The sequence below is a fragment of the Phoenix dactylifera genome, chromosome 4 (genome assembly GCF_009389715.1).
Source record: "Phoenix dactylifera cultivar Barhee BC4 chromosome 4, palm_55x_up_171113_PBpolish2nd_filt_p, whole genome shotgun sequence".
In the NCBI taxonomy this organism is placed as follows: domain Eukaryota; kingdom Viridiplantae; phylum Streptophyta; class Magnoliopsida; order Arecales; family Arecaceae; genus Phoenix; species Phoenix dactylifera.
The window spans coordinates 5,208,376-5,226,769 of record NC_052395.1 but is presented as its reverse complement, the minus strand read 5'-3'; the positions used below and the strand labels follow the sequence as shown (position 1 = coordinate 5,226,769).

The window sequence follows — 18,394 nt, the reverse complement described above, 5'->3', positions numbered from 1 at the left end:
AAGCTGTGGAAAAAGTAGGCCATCAGGGAGCTCCTTGGCATGAGGGAGCAATAGGGGTCATGGAGTTACCTTAGCATCCCTATCATCGGGAGGAGACTGAGGATGACGGAGTGCCTCAGCATGGTGCAACACATCCAAGAGCATCTTGAGGGTTAGAGAGCTGCCTCATTATCCATTATCGGAAGCCTGACTCTAGTGAGATCGGCCCTTAGCTCCATAATAGTTTTCTCATATCCAACATAGTTATTGTGAAGATGGTGTTGTTGAGGATCGAGCGACTGCTCCAAAGCTTCTAGAGGATCCTGCTGGCGTGGGGTACCATTTGCTAGCAGATTCTGGAAGGAGGGTTAGATGTCCAGTCTCTACTTACAAGGAAAGAGGCACTAATCGCTAGACATACTGTGAGACTAGTCCTTGAGCCTCAGTGCCTTTGGAGTCAGGTGATAACAACCCATTCGGACGGGTAACTGCAGGCGGGGCAGTTCAGAGTAGTCGAATGTGCTCCTTTATATGGAGGAAGATCTATAAGTATGTTCACACTTGTTGCCCAAGGAGACAACCCAAGAGGGGGGGTGAATTGGATTTTAATTAATTATTGATCAATTAAAAATAAGGTGAGTGATTAACTAAATCTATTGCAAGTGAATTAGTTAGATCACTAAATGCAATGAGTGAAGAGAGAGAAAGAGACAAGGTCCAATACAAACATAGAAAGGTTTATAGTGGTTCGGAGCCAACTCTTGCTCCTACATCCACTCCCCAAGCCGCACGTGGGAGTTCACTATAATCCCTAGGATTACAGCCGGTTGTTTTGCAAGCTCATTACCTAACTTGTTGTTTTCACGAGGTCGCAACAAACTGGGTTGGTTTTCACAGGCTCATCGACTAGAACCACTCAATTGTTTTTCCGGGTTCACAATCAAACTCAGTTGGTTTTTTCCGGTTCACCAACCACAACCTTACACTGTTGGTTTTATCTTTGGCTCACCAACAAACCTTACAACCCTTGATTCAATTCCCTGATTGAATCAAGTACAAACACAAGAGTTTAAAGTTCACAAGAATAGCTTCTAAAAAGCAATTATGAAACAATATAAACAAGATTGAGTTAGAAGCCCTCAAACAGATTTGAGATGAGGAAGTGGGGACTTCTCGATTTCTGAGTCTCCTCTTGAATGAGCCGAAGAATGTAAGACAGTAGGTAGAGCTTTGAATGCGAAGGAATCCTCTTTGATTTGAGTTTAATACACTTCTTCCTTCTTTTGCTTGGATTTACTCTACGGAAGCTCTTGGTGGTTGAAAAACCTTTAATGCTCAAATCGAATAACTCTTTTATTGTCTACTACTGTTCACTCTAGCTATTTAAGTGATTCATTTCGAAAAATAGCCGTTAGAGAGTGATTTGGAGCCGTTCTGACCCGTCTGCATAATCTGACAATGTATCCGTTGGGATCAGAGTCAACTCACGCGATCTGGAGTCGACTTGTCTGTTACTGGAGTCGACTCGCGCTTTACTGGAGACGACTCGCCCACTGTTCTAGATTTGAATTAAAGTGCATGCGTCATCCTAGGGTCGACTCGGACCAAACTGGAGTCGACTCGCCAACAGCTGGAGACGACTCAGGCACTTAGGGGTCGGCTCGTTCTCAGGGTTTCAGAAACCCAACTTTCTGTTTTTCTTTCTCGAGTCGACTCGGGTTTACTTGGAGTCGACTCGGCTGTCTTGAGAGGCGACTCGAGATCTTCGGAAGACGTCTCGTTCTCATAGACCAGAAAATTGATTCTCTGTCTTTTGAACTGATCTGCCTCGGAGTCGACTCGAGCCTTGTTGGAGTCGACTCGGCTAACTTGGGGGTCGACTTTGGAACACTTGGAGTCGACTCGTTCACAGGGTCTCTGAAATTGAATCTCTGCCTTTCAGACTGCTTCCCTCTGGGAGTCGACTCGGGACCATCTGAAGTCGACTCGGCTGATGTGGAAGGCGACTCGTAGTCTTAGCGAGTCGGCTTGCTGACAGGGTCTCAAAACTAACATTCTGTCTTTTTGTCAGCTTTTCCATGGAGTTAACTCGGGACCATCTGGAGTCGACTCGCCAAGTATCGGAGTCGACTCGAAACCTTTTGGAGTCGACTCGCTAACAGGATCTCGGAGTCGATTCGGAGAGTTCCGGAGTCGACTCGAGCTTGTGCCAGAAACTTCAAGTATCCCGGAGTCGACTCGTGATGCAGACTTTGGTTCAAATAGAGTTCAATACTTAACCAAAATACTCTGAACCAAAGCCCAAGGCACTTAGACAGAAATTCATAAAGATTTACCTGAAATACTAGATTGAATTTATTAGAACAACATAAGGCATACTCAAATGCTTTGAGCTCATCAAAATCAATTAGGGAATACTCAATCACTCCACAACACTACTTTGGCTAACACGAGATGGCTGATTGGAGATGGGTGCAGCATGGATGTTGTGGAGGACCCTTGGGTGGATACTGTCCCGATGAGGCTCTGGCCGACCATAGTTAATGTTAAGGTCATGGATGGTTTGCGGATTAGCGATATCCTCCTCCTTGACAAGGTAGGGTGGGACTCCAGTCGGATCGGCCATCTATTTTAAAAGCACCTTGTAGAGAGAGTACAGTGGCTGGCGGTCTGGAATGTGCTGGTCCGAATGTGAAGGTTTGATGTACGTCCTGCAGCCCCAGAGTCAAAGTGAGGGACATCTACGGCCTTCTTCAGAGTGAGCAGCATCTGAGGCAGGACTGTGCCTGAATCTAGAGGTTTGGTCTTCACCCAAGAGTAGCCTTTTTCCTTTAGAAGGTGACTTGGGGTCGGCTATCGATAAGGTCTGTCCTAAGTAGGCGCAAACTGAGCATCCAATGCACTGCCCTGGATGCGAGGTGGAAGAGTCTGTGGACCATGTTCTGCTCTAGTGCGATCGAGCTATGAGGATGTGGAGGCTTGTTGATATCCCGCCGGATGCTTTGTATGTCTGACTCCTTCACCCAGGCATTTAGATAGTGGGCCGTCACACCTTAGACCCAGTACATGGCCATTAGGGCAACGTATATTGCTTACTCTATTTAGCTAGCCAGGAATGCCTGAATGTTTGGAGAGAGCAGCGCTACACCAAGATTCGTCATGGAGAGGGCCCGAGTGCAAGTTGCAGAGATCACCCATACAGGTCCATCGGATAGCCCGTTAACAGCACAAGACATTTGAAACTCTACCTTTACTCTTGTAGCACCTCGGATGGTGTACATCACCTAAGAGCCCCCACTCCGGAGTGTCCTCAAGGTTAACTTCGATGAATGTATTTTGGATGGTGGCAGGAGGGATGGAGTGGATTTTGTAATCAAAGCTCCGAACTCTAGAGTGGTGGCAGCCAATGGATGCCCAATCTTTAACATTTCTGTCCCTGGACGGAGCTGAGGGCAGCTTGGGCTGGTCCATGTCATGTGCGGCGTGTAATGCTGGCCAATGCAATCCTGCTCGAGGTGAATCGGCTGGATCCAGGGGTGCACTGGTAACAAGGGTGACCACCATCCCCTGCTTTAGGATATCTAAGGCATGGCAAGCGGAGACATTGCCTTTCGGGCCAAGCATGTCTATAGGAAGGCTAATGGAGCTGTGGATTAGGTGGCTTCTTTTGTGGCTAACCATTTTTAAGAGTTCTCTGGACTAGTGAGGGGGAGCTGCCTAGAGCACCCCATGACTTGTTATATTTTGAATTTTTTGAGATATATTTATAGTAAAATTGTATGAGTCATCTATTGTAGCTAAAAAAACAAAAAAAACAATAAGGCATATAAGCTGTTCGAATAAAAAAATAGAAGTTACTAGAAGATTAGTGCAAAAACGAGGATTCATAAAATCAACGAACTAGGAGGAAAAGGACTAATGCTTATTGTTATGGATTTCATGGCTCGACAAGGCACCTAAACTTCTTCAAAGAAAGCAATCCACTGGTAGTTCCGCCGAGTGAATTGATGTAGATCTGAGGATAGAGATAAATGGCATGAGAGTACCCATGAATGCTTGAGAGTTTTTTAGACCTCGGCACATGTGATGCACGTGGATGTGAGAATCAGCAGCCATATTCTTTCGCTCTTTGGTTGATGTGATGTATGAAGACTATCTTTTATATAACTCGATTACTTCCACCGTGACGCGATATCTCTCTTTTTTCCAGAAGTCTGAGAACTAAACCAGAGTAGTATCGCACTCATAGGAGACTGAATTCGTGCATACATAATATATATATATATATACATATATATACATATATATATACATATATATATATACATATACATATATATATACATATACATATATATATAGATACACATACATATCATATATATCTATATATATAGAAATGATACTGATGATGTGTTCTGGCATTTACTATTTTAAGGATTTAAATATTAAAATTTATAAAGTTTGATGTTCTTTATACATCCAATGGTAAAGAGTAATTAAAATTATATTAGAAAAGAGTAATACCAGCAATGGATGTGTAGTTCTCCTCTTGTGTTCAGACCTTGATATAAACCATGATTTTAAGTAATGATGTCATAACCATTATAATAGCCATTATAGTGATTTCAGCCACTGCCTTTCACGTTATCAAGATAAATAACATACAAAAATTATAATGATGATTATTTTTTATTATTTTCCATTGTGACAGAACATTATAATTTAAATAATGAGCATTGTTTTCACTTGTACATTTTTTTAAATAACATAATATTTCTGAAACAATTTTTTACCTCAAAATTTTCTCTAAAAATTTCATTATTTTATCTAATGAAAAATGAAGGAAAAGATAATGTTGTTATTCTTTAATTATTACCCATTATAATTCCATTATAGCAATCATTATTTTAGAAAGTACTTTAATATCAAAATTTTAAAAGTAACATTTTGAGACAAATAACAGTTATTGTAGCATTAGTAGTGATGAATAATGGGTTACAGTTTATGGTTGCTAAAACCTTGATACAAAGTCCGACAATGAGGAAATGAAGGAGGGAAGACGCAGAAAGAGTTTAAATGCATTCACGTATAATTCACCATAAATATTTATCAAAGAATCATTCACTTGAATTACCTAATCTAGGGATCATAATTCCTGGGGAGAAACCTGCTAATTATTTATAATAAAGTTACTGCATTTGCAAATTATGACGCCTCCAAAAGCCATGCACTCAAAAATACGGATGACTAGTCAATCATAACTAAAGACCGTAGTCACCACAGGCACAAGTTTTCTTCCGTATAACAAGTGTAGTTCCTCTGGTGCATTTGAGCCTGGCATAACTGAAACAAGTTATTTCAAGCACCGTCTCATGCATATGACTCCACGTATGGAACACTTAAACTAGGGCTAACAAACAAGCAAACTATCTGTGGGTTGGCTTGAGTTCAACTCGCTCAATTAAGAAATGAGCTGAACTAGAACAAGGCATAGCTTGCTTGAGCTCATATTTGAATTAGTTCAAAACACTAATGTATAAAGAGAATTTTACAAAAAAGATATAGTTACTTTTCAATTTGCAGGCTCGATATTGTTGTTCTATTTTCATAGATTTTTGTACAAGTTTTGAATGGAATTTGCAAAAAAATTATGAATAATTGATTTTAGAATACAGTTCGTAAAATAAAAAATCTACGTGGATCTTGTGCAAGGTTGTTATTTTTGCATTCTACTTCTCGTTCTCTGACGAGTTACAACATTAGTTGCTTATTCTATATATTTATTATTGATGAATTTTATGACATTTTTGAACTGTAAACATGTCTAAAACTTCTGTAAAAGGTATTAACATGATAGGTCAAAAATATGTAAATAAAAGTTAGAAGCCCCCTTCCACACTAGCTAACTCACAATGTTAGTTTAAATTGCAAAGTTCTGAATGAAATTTTTACAAAGCTATGAATAGTTGATTATATTTAAATATAATTAGGATACCAGAAAGCTTGCTTGGACCTTTTGCAAGTTCAACAATATGTTAGCTTTAAAGCCATTTATTGTGCTCTAACAAGTTATAATACTAGCCGTTGATCTATATATTTATTATTTATCAATATAATAAACCAGTTATTATGCTAGATATATTTTTGAACTATATCCTTTGCTTATACCTTATTCGAAACATATGTAAACAGTATCAAAAGCTTGTGCAAGTTTTAAACATACCAAGATAAAATTCCAGCCGGGATCGGCTAAGCAAATTTATTTCTATGAAACCTAAAAACGTAAAACAGTATTCAATTTGCAAAATAAGAGAGCTTTTTTGACAAAATCCTAATATATAAATATCATATATATATATATATATATATATATATATATATATATATAGTATACTATTATAATAATTATTATCTATATAAAAAATTATGGAACCCATAAATAATTATTTTTATATTTATTTATTAGAAATTAAGGTAGACTATGTATAACACAGTGCATTCCACCCATGAACCATGCTCGAAATATAATCTAGATTAAAAGTTCCAAAAGATCTCGAGCTCAACTAAAAATTAAATAAGCTAGCTCCGGCTTGACCATAAAACCAGCTAAGCTAAAGTTAGACCTGGCTCAACTTGTGTTCAGCACATTTAAACCTCTAACTCAAACTGATGGAAGATGCACAAGAGAACAAGTAGATTGACAGAAGAAATGCCAATTTAAGATCTTGTATTACAGAAAGAGCAGTTTGTTACGAAGATGAAAAATGAGTTTTTTTTAAAAAACATAAAGGAAATGAAAGAAACTAACCTAATCCTAAAACTCAGTACCTATTGACCCCCGCCACTCCCAAAACAAACAGCCCCTCCCCAAAGACATCCTCATACAAGGACATTAGACGCTAGAGCCACAGAACTAGTTCCCCCTGCATCTGACCTATGCGACATCTAAATTTATAAGCACGCACATTGGAACAAATCACTAAACTAGAGACTGCCAGCCATTGTTCACAGCATCCTAAGAGGTCCATGATTCTGATGAGAAAGCCATCAGGTCCACAGCTCACACAGCAAAATCTCCTGTATCCACCAATCCGTGTGGCACACGAAAACTTCAACCAAAAGAACTCTACCCGCTCAAAATGCTGCAGCGTTCCTAATCCCCGTTATCCTCCAAAGCATCATGCTTTATAGACCCAACCCAAGTTATCATGAACACACTCTACCATGAAACCCTCACGCAGTAGAAGCCAAGCTCAAATTCAACCTGCCACAACAAACAGACGCAAAAACAACCAGGCAGAGCAGTATAAAGATAACACAGCACAATATAGCCAAGTTTGAAATTATAAGTAAGTAAATGCATGCCTTATTGCTTGTTTCTGCACAGGTTCTGAAGTCATTCCTCCACGAGCATCCAAGGTCATCACCAGTGCAGAATTCGGCTACACAAGCAAAAAAAAGGAGGGGGGGCCAAAGGGTCAGTCGATGATCAACTACATCATTAGCAACTTACGACGCAATATAGATGTGCAACAGCAAGTAGATGCGAGACCTCTAACTCCTCCAGCAGGCCATTCTGAAAAACTCCGTTTAAGCACTCGCTCTCCAAGAGGCCCACCTCTGTAGCTATTTCATGAAGTCTTCTTGTTGAGACTTCCTGACTGTCACTAGAATCAGTGTTCTCACCGTTCCCGTCACCTTCCACTTGCTTCTCTAAGAAAGCCACCTCCTCATCTAAACTGCTGCCAATATCATTCTGGACATCCATCCTGCGATCGAATTGTTTCTGCTGCAGTTGAGCTTCAGAGTATTTACTAACACCAGTAGAAGCAAATTCTTTCATTTTAAGATAATTCCCAGACCCATGCTGAACAATGTCAACCGAGTTCTTATCCAGGTCCATATCAGAAATTTGTGTATCAGGCGATGTCTCCATATCCAGAGAAGCAGAAGTTCCTCCTGAACCACCATTTACAACTTCAGGTGAACCAAACAAAAGTTGATTAGGACTAACGGATGCCCGCTTCTCTGGTTTATTTGGTTCTGCACCATCATCTATGGCAAACTTTTTTCTTTTGGACCATCCATCCGAAGAGCCACACTCACAATCATCAGCTCCATCTTCACTGGATTTTTCTGCCTTCAGCTGGATTGTAAGTTTAGAGGGTCGAGATCTCTTGTACCCTTCTGGAAACACAAAAGAAGAAATCTGCCTCCTACGAACGTGAGAAACAAAGATTTCCATTCCTGGCTTCCAAAACATGTACATGTTAACTGAATGCCTGAACTCATCAACCGTTACACGTATATCAAATTGCTGTCCTTCATGAATTCTAACCCCCCGTTTCCTTTGCAAACCCATGAAAAAGGCGCAATGCGAACACTGTTTTGAAGTGTCTGTATATTCATGGGGATATGGGTGACACTGCAACATACCATAAGTGTCCCGCTCAATCTGTAAAAATGCCAGATAAAAGAATAATGAAAGAAATTATCATTAGTGTAGACCTTCTAATATATAGTTGACATGCAGCAGAGGATTAAAATATCCAGTGTACCACATCCCCATGACAAATTACAGAGATTACTGACCACCGGGTTCGAAAGAACTTCGCCTTGTTATGGGGAGAACCCCAAAAGCATGGAATTTACCTTCAAAGTCAGCTGCCTCAGTCGAGATTCCACCCATCCCTTCCATAGACACAAATCATCAGCATCTGCAGCAACTATGTCAACCTGAAGGTAGTTCTTGTAATTATCAAAGAAAAGGTAAGGTTCAAACAAAGCACTCCAACAAGACTTGTTGAGCTCAATCTCCTGAGAACACAGCAGAAAACAAGTGAAGCAGAAGTATGTATTTACAAAGTCCCTGCCTCAATAAAACCATAAATTTCATACCTCACATATTCTATTACCAAGATCAAACTGATCATTCATGACGCGTAAGGTGCTTGTGGAGACATTGTAGCTAGAGTTCATGCAAGGATATGAAGGTGTAATTATTGGCATATGATGTGTTCGGTCCCGAGGGTTCTTACGTGGATCCCAAACAGGAAACCCAAGTTCATCTTCCTCAATTGGACAAAGCATCACAGGATTTGGCCAGCGCCATTGAGTATAAACTCTAAAGAACCGGGAAACTAGCATACTGGGTACAGCATTAGGATATAGCTGGCACACACGGGCAACCAATAAAGCCCAATTGACACCCCCAAGAAAACCAGTTACCTGAGCAAAGCAAAGATGCCTGAAACATATTAGGGAAAGAAATAAAATTGAGGAATCTGCCTTTAGGGAGCAGAGCAATCTTACGTTTGAATAAACACCACGCCTCTTTGCCCAAAACTTTATGCATCTTAGAGTCGTCCGGAAATGCTATGAAGAACATAAATGTTTCAGAAAAGTAATGCTGGAATCTGCTATTAAAACAAACAATCTTACAAATGGTACCTCGACGTTGGGGACAAGTCGAAGAATCTGGTCTGCCACTCTGCAGCCATTCAGACTTCGAACAGTGAATTCATCAACATTGTAAAGAACCAATCTATTGGAGATGTCCAAATCCTGCATAGTAGTTAGTACAAGAAATAACCATTATATTAAAAAAATAACAAACAAAAAAAAGGCAGATATGACTTACATGAGGCATTTAATTATTACCTCCAGGATTCTGTTTAAATAACTGGGATAATATAAAAATCATCTAAGTGCAGAACCAGTTAGCCAATGTGTGGCTCCTGGCATTGCTGATAAGTACTACAAAGTGCACAAGTGGCTGACTGACATAATATCACCTGCAGATTCTTGATATAAAATTTGAAAAAACGAGTATACAGTCTCTAGGCAAAATATAACTATTTATGGCTTATTCAATTGATGAAGCCCCATGCAACCAACTGAAATGATTCTTAGAATCACTTTAGATGAGGCTCTAAGATTGCGTCAAGTATAATAAATTACTCTTCATCCCAGAAAGCTCTAAGATGCCAGAACACAGGTCATTATATGGTCCTCCTTCCATCCACAAATGTAACTCTATGAGTGAATAAGGGAATTTAAAGGGTTATGCTGGAGAACAAACCAACTAGTGAAGATGACATTTTGGAAAAAATAAAGCATAAAAAGATGCAACTCATCTCTATACAGGAATGAAGATAACTAAGAACTGGAAGATGCTAAACGGAACTTGCTCACAAGGGCTAAAGATTAAAAAAAAATTGCAAGATATAATTAGTTGGATGCCCATCATGATGAAATATTTTTTCCATATGAAGCTCAATAACAATTAGTTTCTCATAAGCAATACAATAAACAAAGGTATTTGTCAAGAGAAGCATCAATGGTCGCTACCCTTCATATATTTGACCGCATGTATTATCAGTTAATATCAAGAGGACTCCTCATCCTTGAATTCACCCCAGAAAATGCACATGAACCTCACAAATATTAGTTTACATTGTTCTTTGCTAGCATAAGAGAAGGTTATTTCAATTATTAATGGAGTGACAAAAAGAAGCATAACAGTTACCAAAAGGAAAAAAAGAATTTGAATTATAATTATCAAAAGGTCAAATATGGAAGGAACAACCTTGGGCAGATAAAAACCTAACAAACCAAAATGAATATGATTATCAATCATGACAACATACCTAAGATACAGATAAGGAAAACATCATCTCTTGCCTTTAAAAAAAAGAGAGAGTGAGCATCATCTCCATTAGCATATCAACACTCGCACACTAACCCCTCCCATGGTAAACAACATAATTTTTTTTTAAAAAAAAGAAGAATTTGCAAGAAAAAAGAGAGAACAAGTGGATAGGGGTATGCCCAGCGTGTGAAAAGCCATAGAAGCTTACGAAAAGAATCCATGCAAATAAAATGGAAAATAACAAATCAATAAGAAGCTTATAGGCCCAAAATTTGGTCAAAACTGCATAAAAAGCTAAATTCATGACCTAGCAGTACGAGAAGCTTGTTACAGACGATAAACTACTTATCTATGTGAGGCATTATCATGCCACAGACCTTGTGAAAGAAACTGAGATTCATCAGAATGGAAGAGAAACATGGAACTATCAGCAAGTAATATAGCAAAAGCTTATAAATAGAATGCATGGCAAGAAAACCATGACAGTGCTTCTTCGCTTATTTGATTTTTGGTTAACGAATATAGTAAAAGTAACCCCAGGATCTAATTCCAGCAGACTTAAGCCCAACTTTGTTAAAATCTGGGTCTCAATTGAGAGTTCTAACATACCCAAAAGATATGAGTCAGTGTTTGGTTTCGGTCCCTAACAAGTTGATTAAATGAGTATCTTCATGGAAGAACTACAAACTATATGCATCTACTATATATCTGCTCTTAAGCGAGGCAAAACATTACTTTTATCGAAAAAAAGGTTGGCGCTTCAATTAAGCGTAAACCAAAAGGTGAGGAACACTTTCCTTGCAGTACTACCAAATGCACTTTCTTACAAGTATTTTCTGTAAACTGTTGTTTCTAAGCAATGTCAGGCATGCTAATGCTGTGAAACCTGCACTTGCAGGGGGGTGGGGGCATAAGGCCATGACATAAACGTAGAGATAACCTACTGCAAAGTTCATAATAAAAAATGTCTCTAAACACATATCATTATTCATAAACAGTACTTAGATACCAACTCATTTCACACACTTCACAAACAAAAACCAAAAGGAAACTTTCACTTGGAAGTTCGTTAAAAGCAATTGCCTTAGAAAAATGGGGAAGAAACAAGCATTAAAAATATTCAAACTAAAGTATAAATGAAAATCATAAACTTAAAACCAGCATAAACTACATTGAAAAATGAATCTAAAAAAAAATTAATTTGAAGCACATCCAAGGTGACAGGGTAAAAGAAAGGGATGAGAAACAATCTGCGAAAAAAAATAAATTTGACCATCAGTTATATGAAAATATAATAAGCAACAGATCCTTAAAACCTCGTTAAAGAAAACTTCTGATAGTGAAGCCAAGATGAATTGCGGATAAGTGCCAAAATAAAATCAGTGTACACATCTCCCAGCAACCAACTTACTTCAGGAACAACTAGGAGAGAGATACTGGCATAAAGAAGATCAATAGATATCCCATTAAATTTGAGTTTCATAACAGGAACATGAGCATCTGGCACTGGTTGTAGTTCAGTCACTTCTTCCATGCCTGCCAAAATGTCGTGCAGTATAGTGAAGAAGTCCTGCAGAAAGGAGTCAGCAAACTCAGAACTTAGGCATAACGGATACAAACATCAAAAGAATGGACTAAACAAATTAAAATTACCTCTTGATTAACATATGAAGGTCCAACACAGAGAGCATCAATGTCAGTCCCTGGTCCATGCACCTGTCAACATATTTCAATTACGAATTATGTTCGTGCAAACCTTCAAATGATAAGCAACAGAGTAGTAAGAAAGTGTAGTTGTACTAAAAGTTGAACTAGGAGAATAAAGCTTGAAGTGCTTAAAAAGTACTAGTCAGAATAATGAACAAAGCCTGCTATCTAAAAGGAAAAGTAAAAAAAACAGCTGAGTTAGTTAACATGCGCTAAGGAACCACCAGTGCATATATCGTACAAAATGAGAATGTTTATGATGAAGAAGAGGCAGAGCTCCAAGGCAATAAATAAACCATAAACCAACATTATCACTTTATTCTCTGCAGGTAACTAACTTTTGAACAGAGGTGATCTATGCTAGTTTGCATCAGAAGCATAACAAAGTAAAGGCCAAGACTTGAGCAAACATTAATTACAAGTTTTCCGGTGTGTGATACAAGACAGGTAGCACAAAAGCAAAAGATTGAATATTTATCCATGTACATATACACAAAACTTATGTTGCATGATCCAGCACTTATTCATTTTTTCCACACATGCGCAGCACTTATGGTCAACCTCATTTTAAATAATCAATAGGCCATAAAACTATTTTGAGGCAACCCATCTATATTCAAGTTTTAAACCCCTGCAAGCACAGAAAAAGACTAAAATTGTTGTGCACATGGTTTGAAGTTCTGGCCAAAACGTTGAAACCAAAAGACAAACTTATTAGTTTTTGCCAAACTGATCCAAAACCCAGAATGGTAACAGAAATTCAGCTAATGCATGCTTATGTTCCAAATATATGGCAAACAGGGGCAACTCATTCTAAATTTTTGACCTTTTTTCAATTCTGAGAAGCATTAATTCAGAATAAATTTGAAAATTGCAGTTTCTGTGAAGGATTGGAAACATTGACATATTGGGTTCGGAGAGATTTAGAGGAGTAAATTTTGGCATGGGCTTAGCTATGCTAGAGATTTAACTTGATAGACATTTAGATTTTATTGTCAAATATGCATCAAACAATAAAATGATACAATAGAAAATAAAATGATATGGAATATAATTGCTAAATCATTTACTGGAAGGACAAAGAAAAAGAAAACAAGCATACATGATCTCATACGTATAGATAACCAAAACAATATAATCAAAGGTCTGAACAGTGTAACATACTCTAAATGATGTCTACTTTGTTTTCTTGACTTGTTCAATCATCATTTTCTGAAGTATTCCTAATTTTTACCCAACTGAAACTGATTTTACCCATCCAAAATCAAAGCCAAGTTTCAAAATGTTGGAATGGCCATTGCAGTGGTCAAAAGGATGCGAATTTGCCTGTAGTTTTCATAAGGGCCCAACATGGTGCAGCTTAACGGGGTAAAAAATTCCAACAAAAGGCATCACTTATTGATTTACTTGGGGCTTGAAGAAAATGAAGCTTCCCGTGTTGCACCAACACCTCATTTAGATGAGAATGGAAAAATTTTGTACAAGACAGAAATAAGGCCACTAGTATTTCCATCAGAATGTTGGACAAAACTAAGAGGACAAACACATTCTTATATCTTAAAATTTGAAAGGGATATTAATTTACATATGTTTTCTTAATAGATCTGATCTAACAATTTTCTTTAGAAGAAAAAAGAAAACAGAAAGAAAATACGATCTACTTCAAATGATAGAGTCAATCAAGTGGTACCTAGTGTTATATTAATTGCTGACAACAAAAGTAATCCCTTGTATATGGAATCAGCTAAATAGTCAAGAACATGTTACTATAGGCTTTTAGTTTAATATCAACATTATGTGAATGTTGCCAAATTACAAGACAAAGTAACCTTCGACATGAGAAGGTTTACTAAGAAATCCAGAATGGTAGCTGGCAAGTAGGACACCAATCATATTGGTCTCCAAAATCTCCCCCAAAACTAGAAAAATTAGAAAAGGGTAAAATTTTACACAGGGAACAACTACATTTATCTCTAAGGCACAAGCCAAAAACCAAAAACTTAAAAACGGAGACGCATTCCTTATCAACAAAGAAAGGAGAAAGATTCCAATCAAAGACAATACAAGGAGGAAGGATGGCAGAATCCATATGTAGTGAATTTGAGGTCATGTTGGCATCTAAAGATGTCTTTTATGATTTAACATTATTGTTCCTCTAGTTTACATCAAAAGGTAAGACATTTTACAAAAAGTCTCATTTTATGAAAAAATGACATCGAGATACTGAACCACCATTTCAAAACTTCAAAATTTTTAATATTCTCAAGCCAAATTTATGATCCAACTAATCGAACTCTTTTCCTAAATTTCAGAGATATTTTATTTTCGTTATTTAAAAAAAAAACAACAAATGCAACAGGTTGAACAATATTAATGGGTAAGCGATGCAAAGGGTGCCGAATGGTCGAGTAGGTGAAGTCTTTTGTCTTGATACAGGAGACATAGGATTGATCCCGTCCTCACTCCCATATTTCAATCAGGCTTCTACCAGTCCTCATTCTTAAAAATTTGCCAAAAAAAAAGCGTATGTACTGCAAAAATAAAATAAAAGTATCAGACATGTGCATACAAGAGTAACATAGGTAATAAGGCACTATAATGCTGAGATGAAGTGATGAGGAAGAGACTAGGTGATATATGTCAAACATAAAAACAACCAAATATTGTCTGGGTAGGATGGTGTACCATAATTCGTGGTAAGATATTAAATTGCAAAATGTTCTCTCTCTCTCTCTGTGTGTGTGTGTGTGTGTGCATGTGTGTCTATCTCTATGCGTGTGTGTTTGTGTGGGCTGGGTGGGGATGGTTGGTTATGAAAACTAAAATAGAAACTGTGGAGGACTTGAGAAGGATTGGTCTGACTGAATTTAACCCTAACTCTGACTGGACAGTTCAGAAGTTCATGAAATGAAATCAACCACAAATTAAAAAGACATGGGCCATGATCCTTTTCGTTATTCTCATGTTTAAACACAGTAAAATGAATCAAATCACAATAGTTTCTGAACTTGTTTAATGAAAAGACCAATACTTTGCATCTTGTTCATTCAATTGTTCAGGGAGAAACTCCAGGGTTGAACTGCACTATGTTAGTTGGAAAAGACAAGGAAAAAACAGCAGTCCTAGCCTTAGCTATGTTAAATCAGTCAAAAATGGAAGACAGGGATCCTGATGCCTCTGATTGTTCAAGTACTATAAAAATAAATAAATAAGCATCACTAATACAAAAATTTCGGTATTACAAATTCCAAATAGAATGTTACACATTTTCGTTGCTACTTACCAAATATGCTTTCATCCATATCATCATCTTTGTATTAAAAACTCAATATTATACAATCCGTAAGGGATTTCACATCAGTCCAACTCCAAACAGTTAAATGAACAGTTGAAAAAAAAAAAATCAAGAAAAAGGCCTCCAACTATGACAGGATAAATTTCTTGCTTACCCCCAAGCGATAAGAACCAAATGTGAAGATGATGGCATTAGCATCCGCAACCATTTGATCAGTATACCCTCTCTGGCGGGTTAACTGCCTCACCCAGCTTTTGACAATCTAAGATATCCACCAATCAAACATGAAGACTTCAGTTAACAGGAAAACTAGATTCAAGAAATTTCCAGCATTGGGTATAACTTGCAGAACAACAATATCCATTCAGCTAAACATGTGGGAATAATTATTACAAGAAAATTAAACGACCTATGACTACAGGAAAGGAGACAAAAGGTAATGAACCATCGAGACATCACATCCTACAAAATACAGGTTAAAAATGAACTGATAGCTGTGACATGTTGGTAAGCATGTATCCGTTTCTGTCGCATAAGAGAACCAATTTGCTTGTTATGGAAAGTTAAATAATGTGCGTGTGTTTTGTGTGAAGAAATCCATCAAAACAACATAACCATATGGCCTCTTTCATGTTCATTTCATTTTTATAAATTGGTAACAGGAGAGCATATAAGATATAACTATGTGAAATTCTAATACAGTCTTTGGCATTGATGCAATATCATAGCATATTAACTATCATAAGACCTGTCAAATTAAAGGGGAACAACCTGTGTGAAAACCCAATTGATAGCAAAATTCCCCACCAATAGTATCTTTTATTGTTTTGAAGGGAACGTAGCTATCAGATAAACAAGAATAGTCACCTGATCTATCTGTCCTAGAACCTCTTCCCTCTTCGCTGCTTCTTCCTTGTTCTCATAGAGACCAGAGTCGGCCAAGAACTATAATCAGAGAGGGAAAAAAAAGAGCATATTAGAAAAGGATACCCGCAAAAATAAGAAACCTACTTGATATATGAGGCAAGAAGAGTGAAAGAAACATACTTTCTCTAATTCCACGGTTCTCCGGAGATCTGCCTCCGTTGGGCCAGCGGTGGAGATTGGTTTCGTTACACCATACAGCCTCTGAGCTTGCGGCGGCCTCCTACCAACCTCGAAGCTACCCATCTCCCACCCTACCCCCAAAACCCGCTCCCCCCACCCCACTACCCCCCGACCAAAAAAAAAATCCTGGCAAAACCTAAATCAAGAAACTACCTAATCCGCCGACGCACCTAAAAAGACAAAACTTAGAACGAGTTCTAACGGAAAATTCAAGACTCTTTAATCACTTAGAAGAACAAAACCTAGAAAAAGAATTCAGATGTCCATCGAACAATCTCAGATAGAAGATTGTTCTAGAATCGGAAAGATGTGACAGAGACACACGAAGCGCCGGGATTGAAGAACAAATCCCTGAAAACATCAAGAAAATCGTTTCTTGACTCGATACCGACTGAATAACCACCGAAATAACAAGTCTTTTTTTCAGAACAAAAATCCCTATAATTCTACAAGAATCCAGATATCGATGATCCCACGATCATCAAAAAAAAAAAAAAAAGCGTGTCGAAATTAAAATCACTGAGTCCAGAATCATAAGCAAATTTGCAACCCAGGAAGAGAAATACAGACAGAAATCAAAGAGAACAAGGGATCAAACCAGACAGCAAGCATCGATCTTGGACTGCTGAGATCTTCGGATCGAACGCCGGAAGGAGATGCCGCACGCGGGAGAGAGAAAGAGAGAGAGGGGAGCAGGGAAGGGAGGGGAGTGGCTCGGGAGCGCTCTCCGGCGGTTTTCGGAAGCTGTTTTCGAGACCGGGACTCCTTCGGCAGGCCCGGACGTGCATTCTTGGCTTCTGGACGATATTTTATAGCGGCTAAAATATCTCTCTTTTTTTGATAAAAAACAACTGTGGACGGTCGTGATTCAATGGCCTTTGTTGGACGGTCCGCTGGGTGTGGGGCCTCCTTGTTCTAGTCAGACTGGAAAAGTGGGCCGGGCTGGGCCGGGCAATATCCTTTGAACTTCGGGTCGGGCTTAGATCCAAAATTTTTTGAATAATTGAAACTCGAATCCGACCCTAACCTGAGAACAAACCCAAGTCTAAGCCCGATACGAATCTGATTAGGGAAGCTCCAATTACCCATTTGAGCTCAAAATAGATCTGACTCGCATCTAATAGAAATCTAGTATTTCATACTGTTATTTCATAAGCAAATGGGCTAGTCAAAAACTAAGCTCTTCTCTATAACACATGTAAATGATACATGATACATCATTCTCGACTCAACCATTCTACTTTATTTTTTATTTCCTTACCATTCTTTTCAAAAAACAACATAAAAAAATAAATGAATTTGGCCCTGATCGTGTTGGGGTACTGACATACTCAAGTCCGGAAAATATGAGTTTTACGTTTAAGCCCAAACTCGATCTCAACTCTTTTAAACTTAGCCCATAGCCCGACCCAAAGTCGGCCAGCTTGATGGTCCTCAGGCTAGACTAAGCCCAGAGCCTAAGCCCATTTCCAAACTGGGCTTAGAAAACGGCAAAAGAATGAGAATGGAACTTAGAAAGTTTTGAACGTTTTCTGTGTAGGACTAGGAATATATAATGTCAACTGTGGAGAAGTTTTGCCATGTGGTTGAGGAGGAGACATTGTCAAAAGTCAATGGTCTAGTGTTTGGTGGACCAGGTCGGAATAGATGGG

General features: G+C 38.3%; 1 protein-coding gene across 3 annotated transcripts; it reads right to left on the bottom strand.

Moving 5' to 3' along the window:
- Positions 1–6,675: 6,675 nt before the first annotated feature.
- On the bottom strand, positions 6,676–17,530 carry LOC103696079 (nuclear poly(A) polymerase 4-like). Of its 3 annotated transcripts, none has more exons than XM_039125375.1 (13): positions 17,341–17,530; positions 16,683–17,188; positions 16,503–16,580; positions 15,790–15,897; positions 12,287–12,349; positions 12,045–12,203; positions 9,433–9,546; positions 9,295–9,357; positions 8,881–9,210; positions 8,635–8,799; positions 7,535–8,437; positions 7,348–7,424; positions 6,676–7,246 (listed from the first exon to the last, which is right to left on the bottom strand). In XM_039125375.1, the coding sequence occupies exons 2-13, from the start codon at positions 16,803–16,805 to the stop codon at positions 7,216–7,218; spliced, it is 2,214 nt and encodes a 737-aa protein (XP_038981303.1). In that variant the 5' UTR covers positions 16,806–17,188; positions 17,341–17,530; the 3' UTR covers positions 6,676–7,215. The 3 variants fall into 3 exon arrangements, with proteins under 3 accessions (XP_038981303.1, XP_008775820.1, XP_008775817.1); XM_008777598.4 differs by having other exon boundaries at positions 16,683–17,093; XM_008777595.4 differs by having other exon boundaries at positions 16,683–17,530.
- Between the last annotated feature and the right edge of the window lie 864 nt (positions 17,531–18,394).

Bases quoted from the DNA above. Each gene is read 5' to 3' on its own strand.
- LOC103696079 (XM_008777595.4), bottom strand. From the start codon at position 16,805: ATGGGTAGCTTCGAGGTTGGTAGGAGGCCGCCGCAAGCTCAGAGGCTG. The intron at 12,204-12,286 runs GTAATTTTAATT...TCCTTTCTGCAG, and splicing joins CTTCATATGTTAATCAAGAG to GACTTCTTCACTATACTGCA. The intron at 8,800-8,880 runs GTATGAAATTTA...CTGTGTTCTCAG, and splicing joins TTGGTAATAGAATATGTGAG to GAGATTGAGCTCAACAAGTC.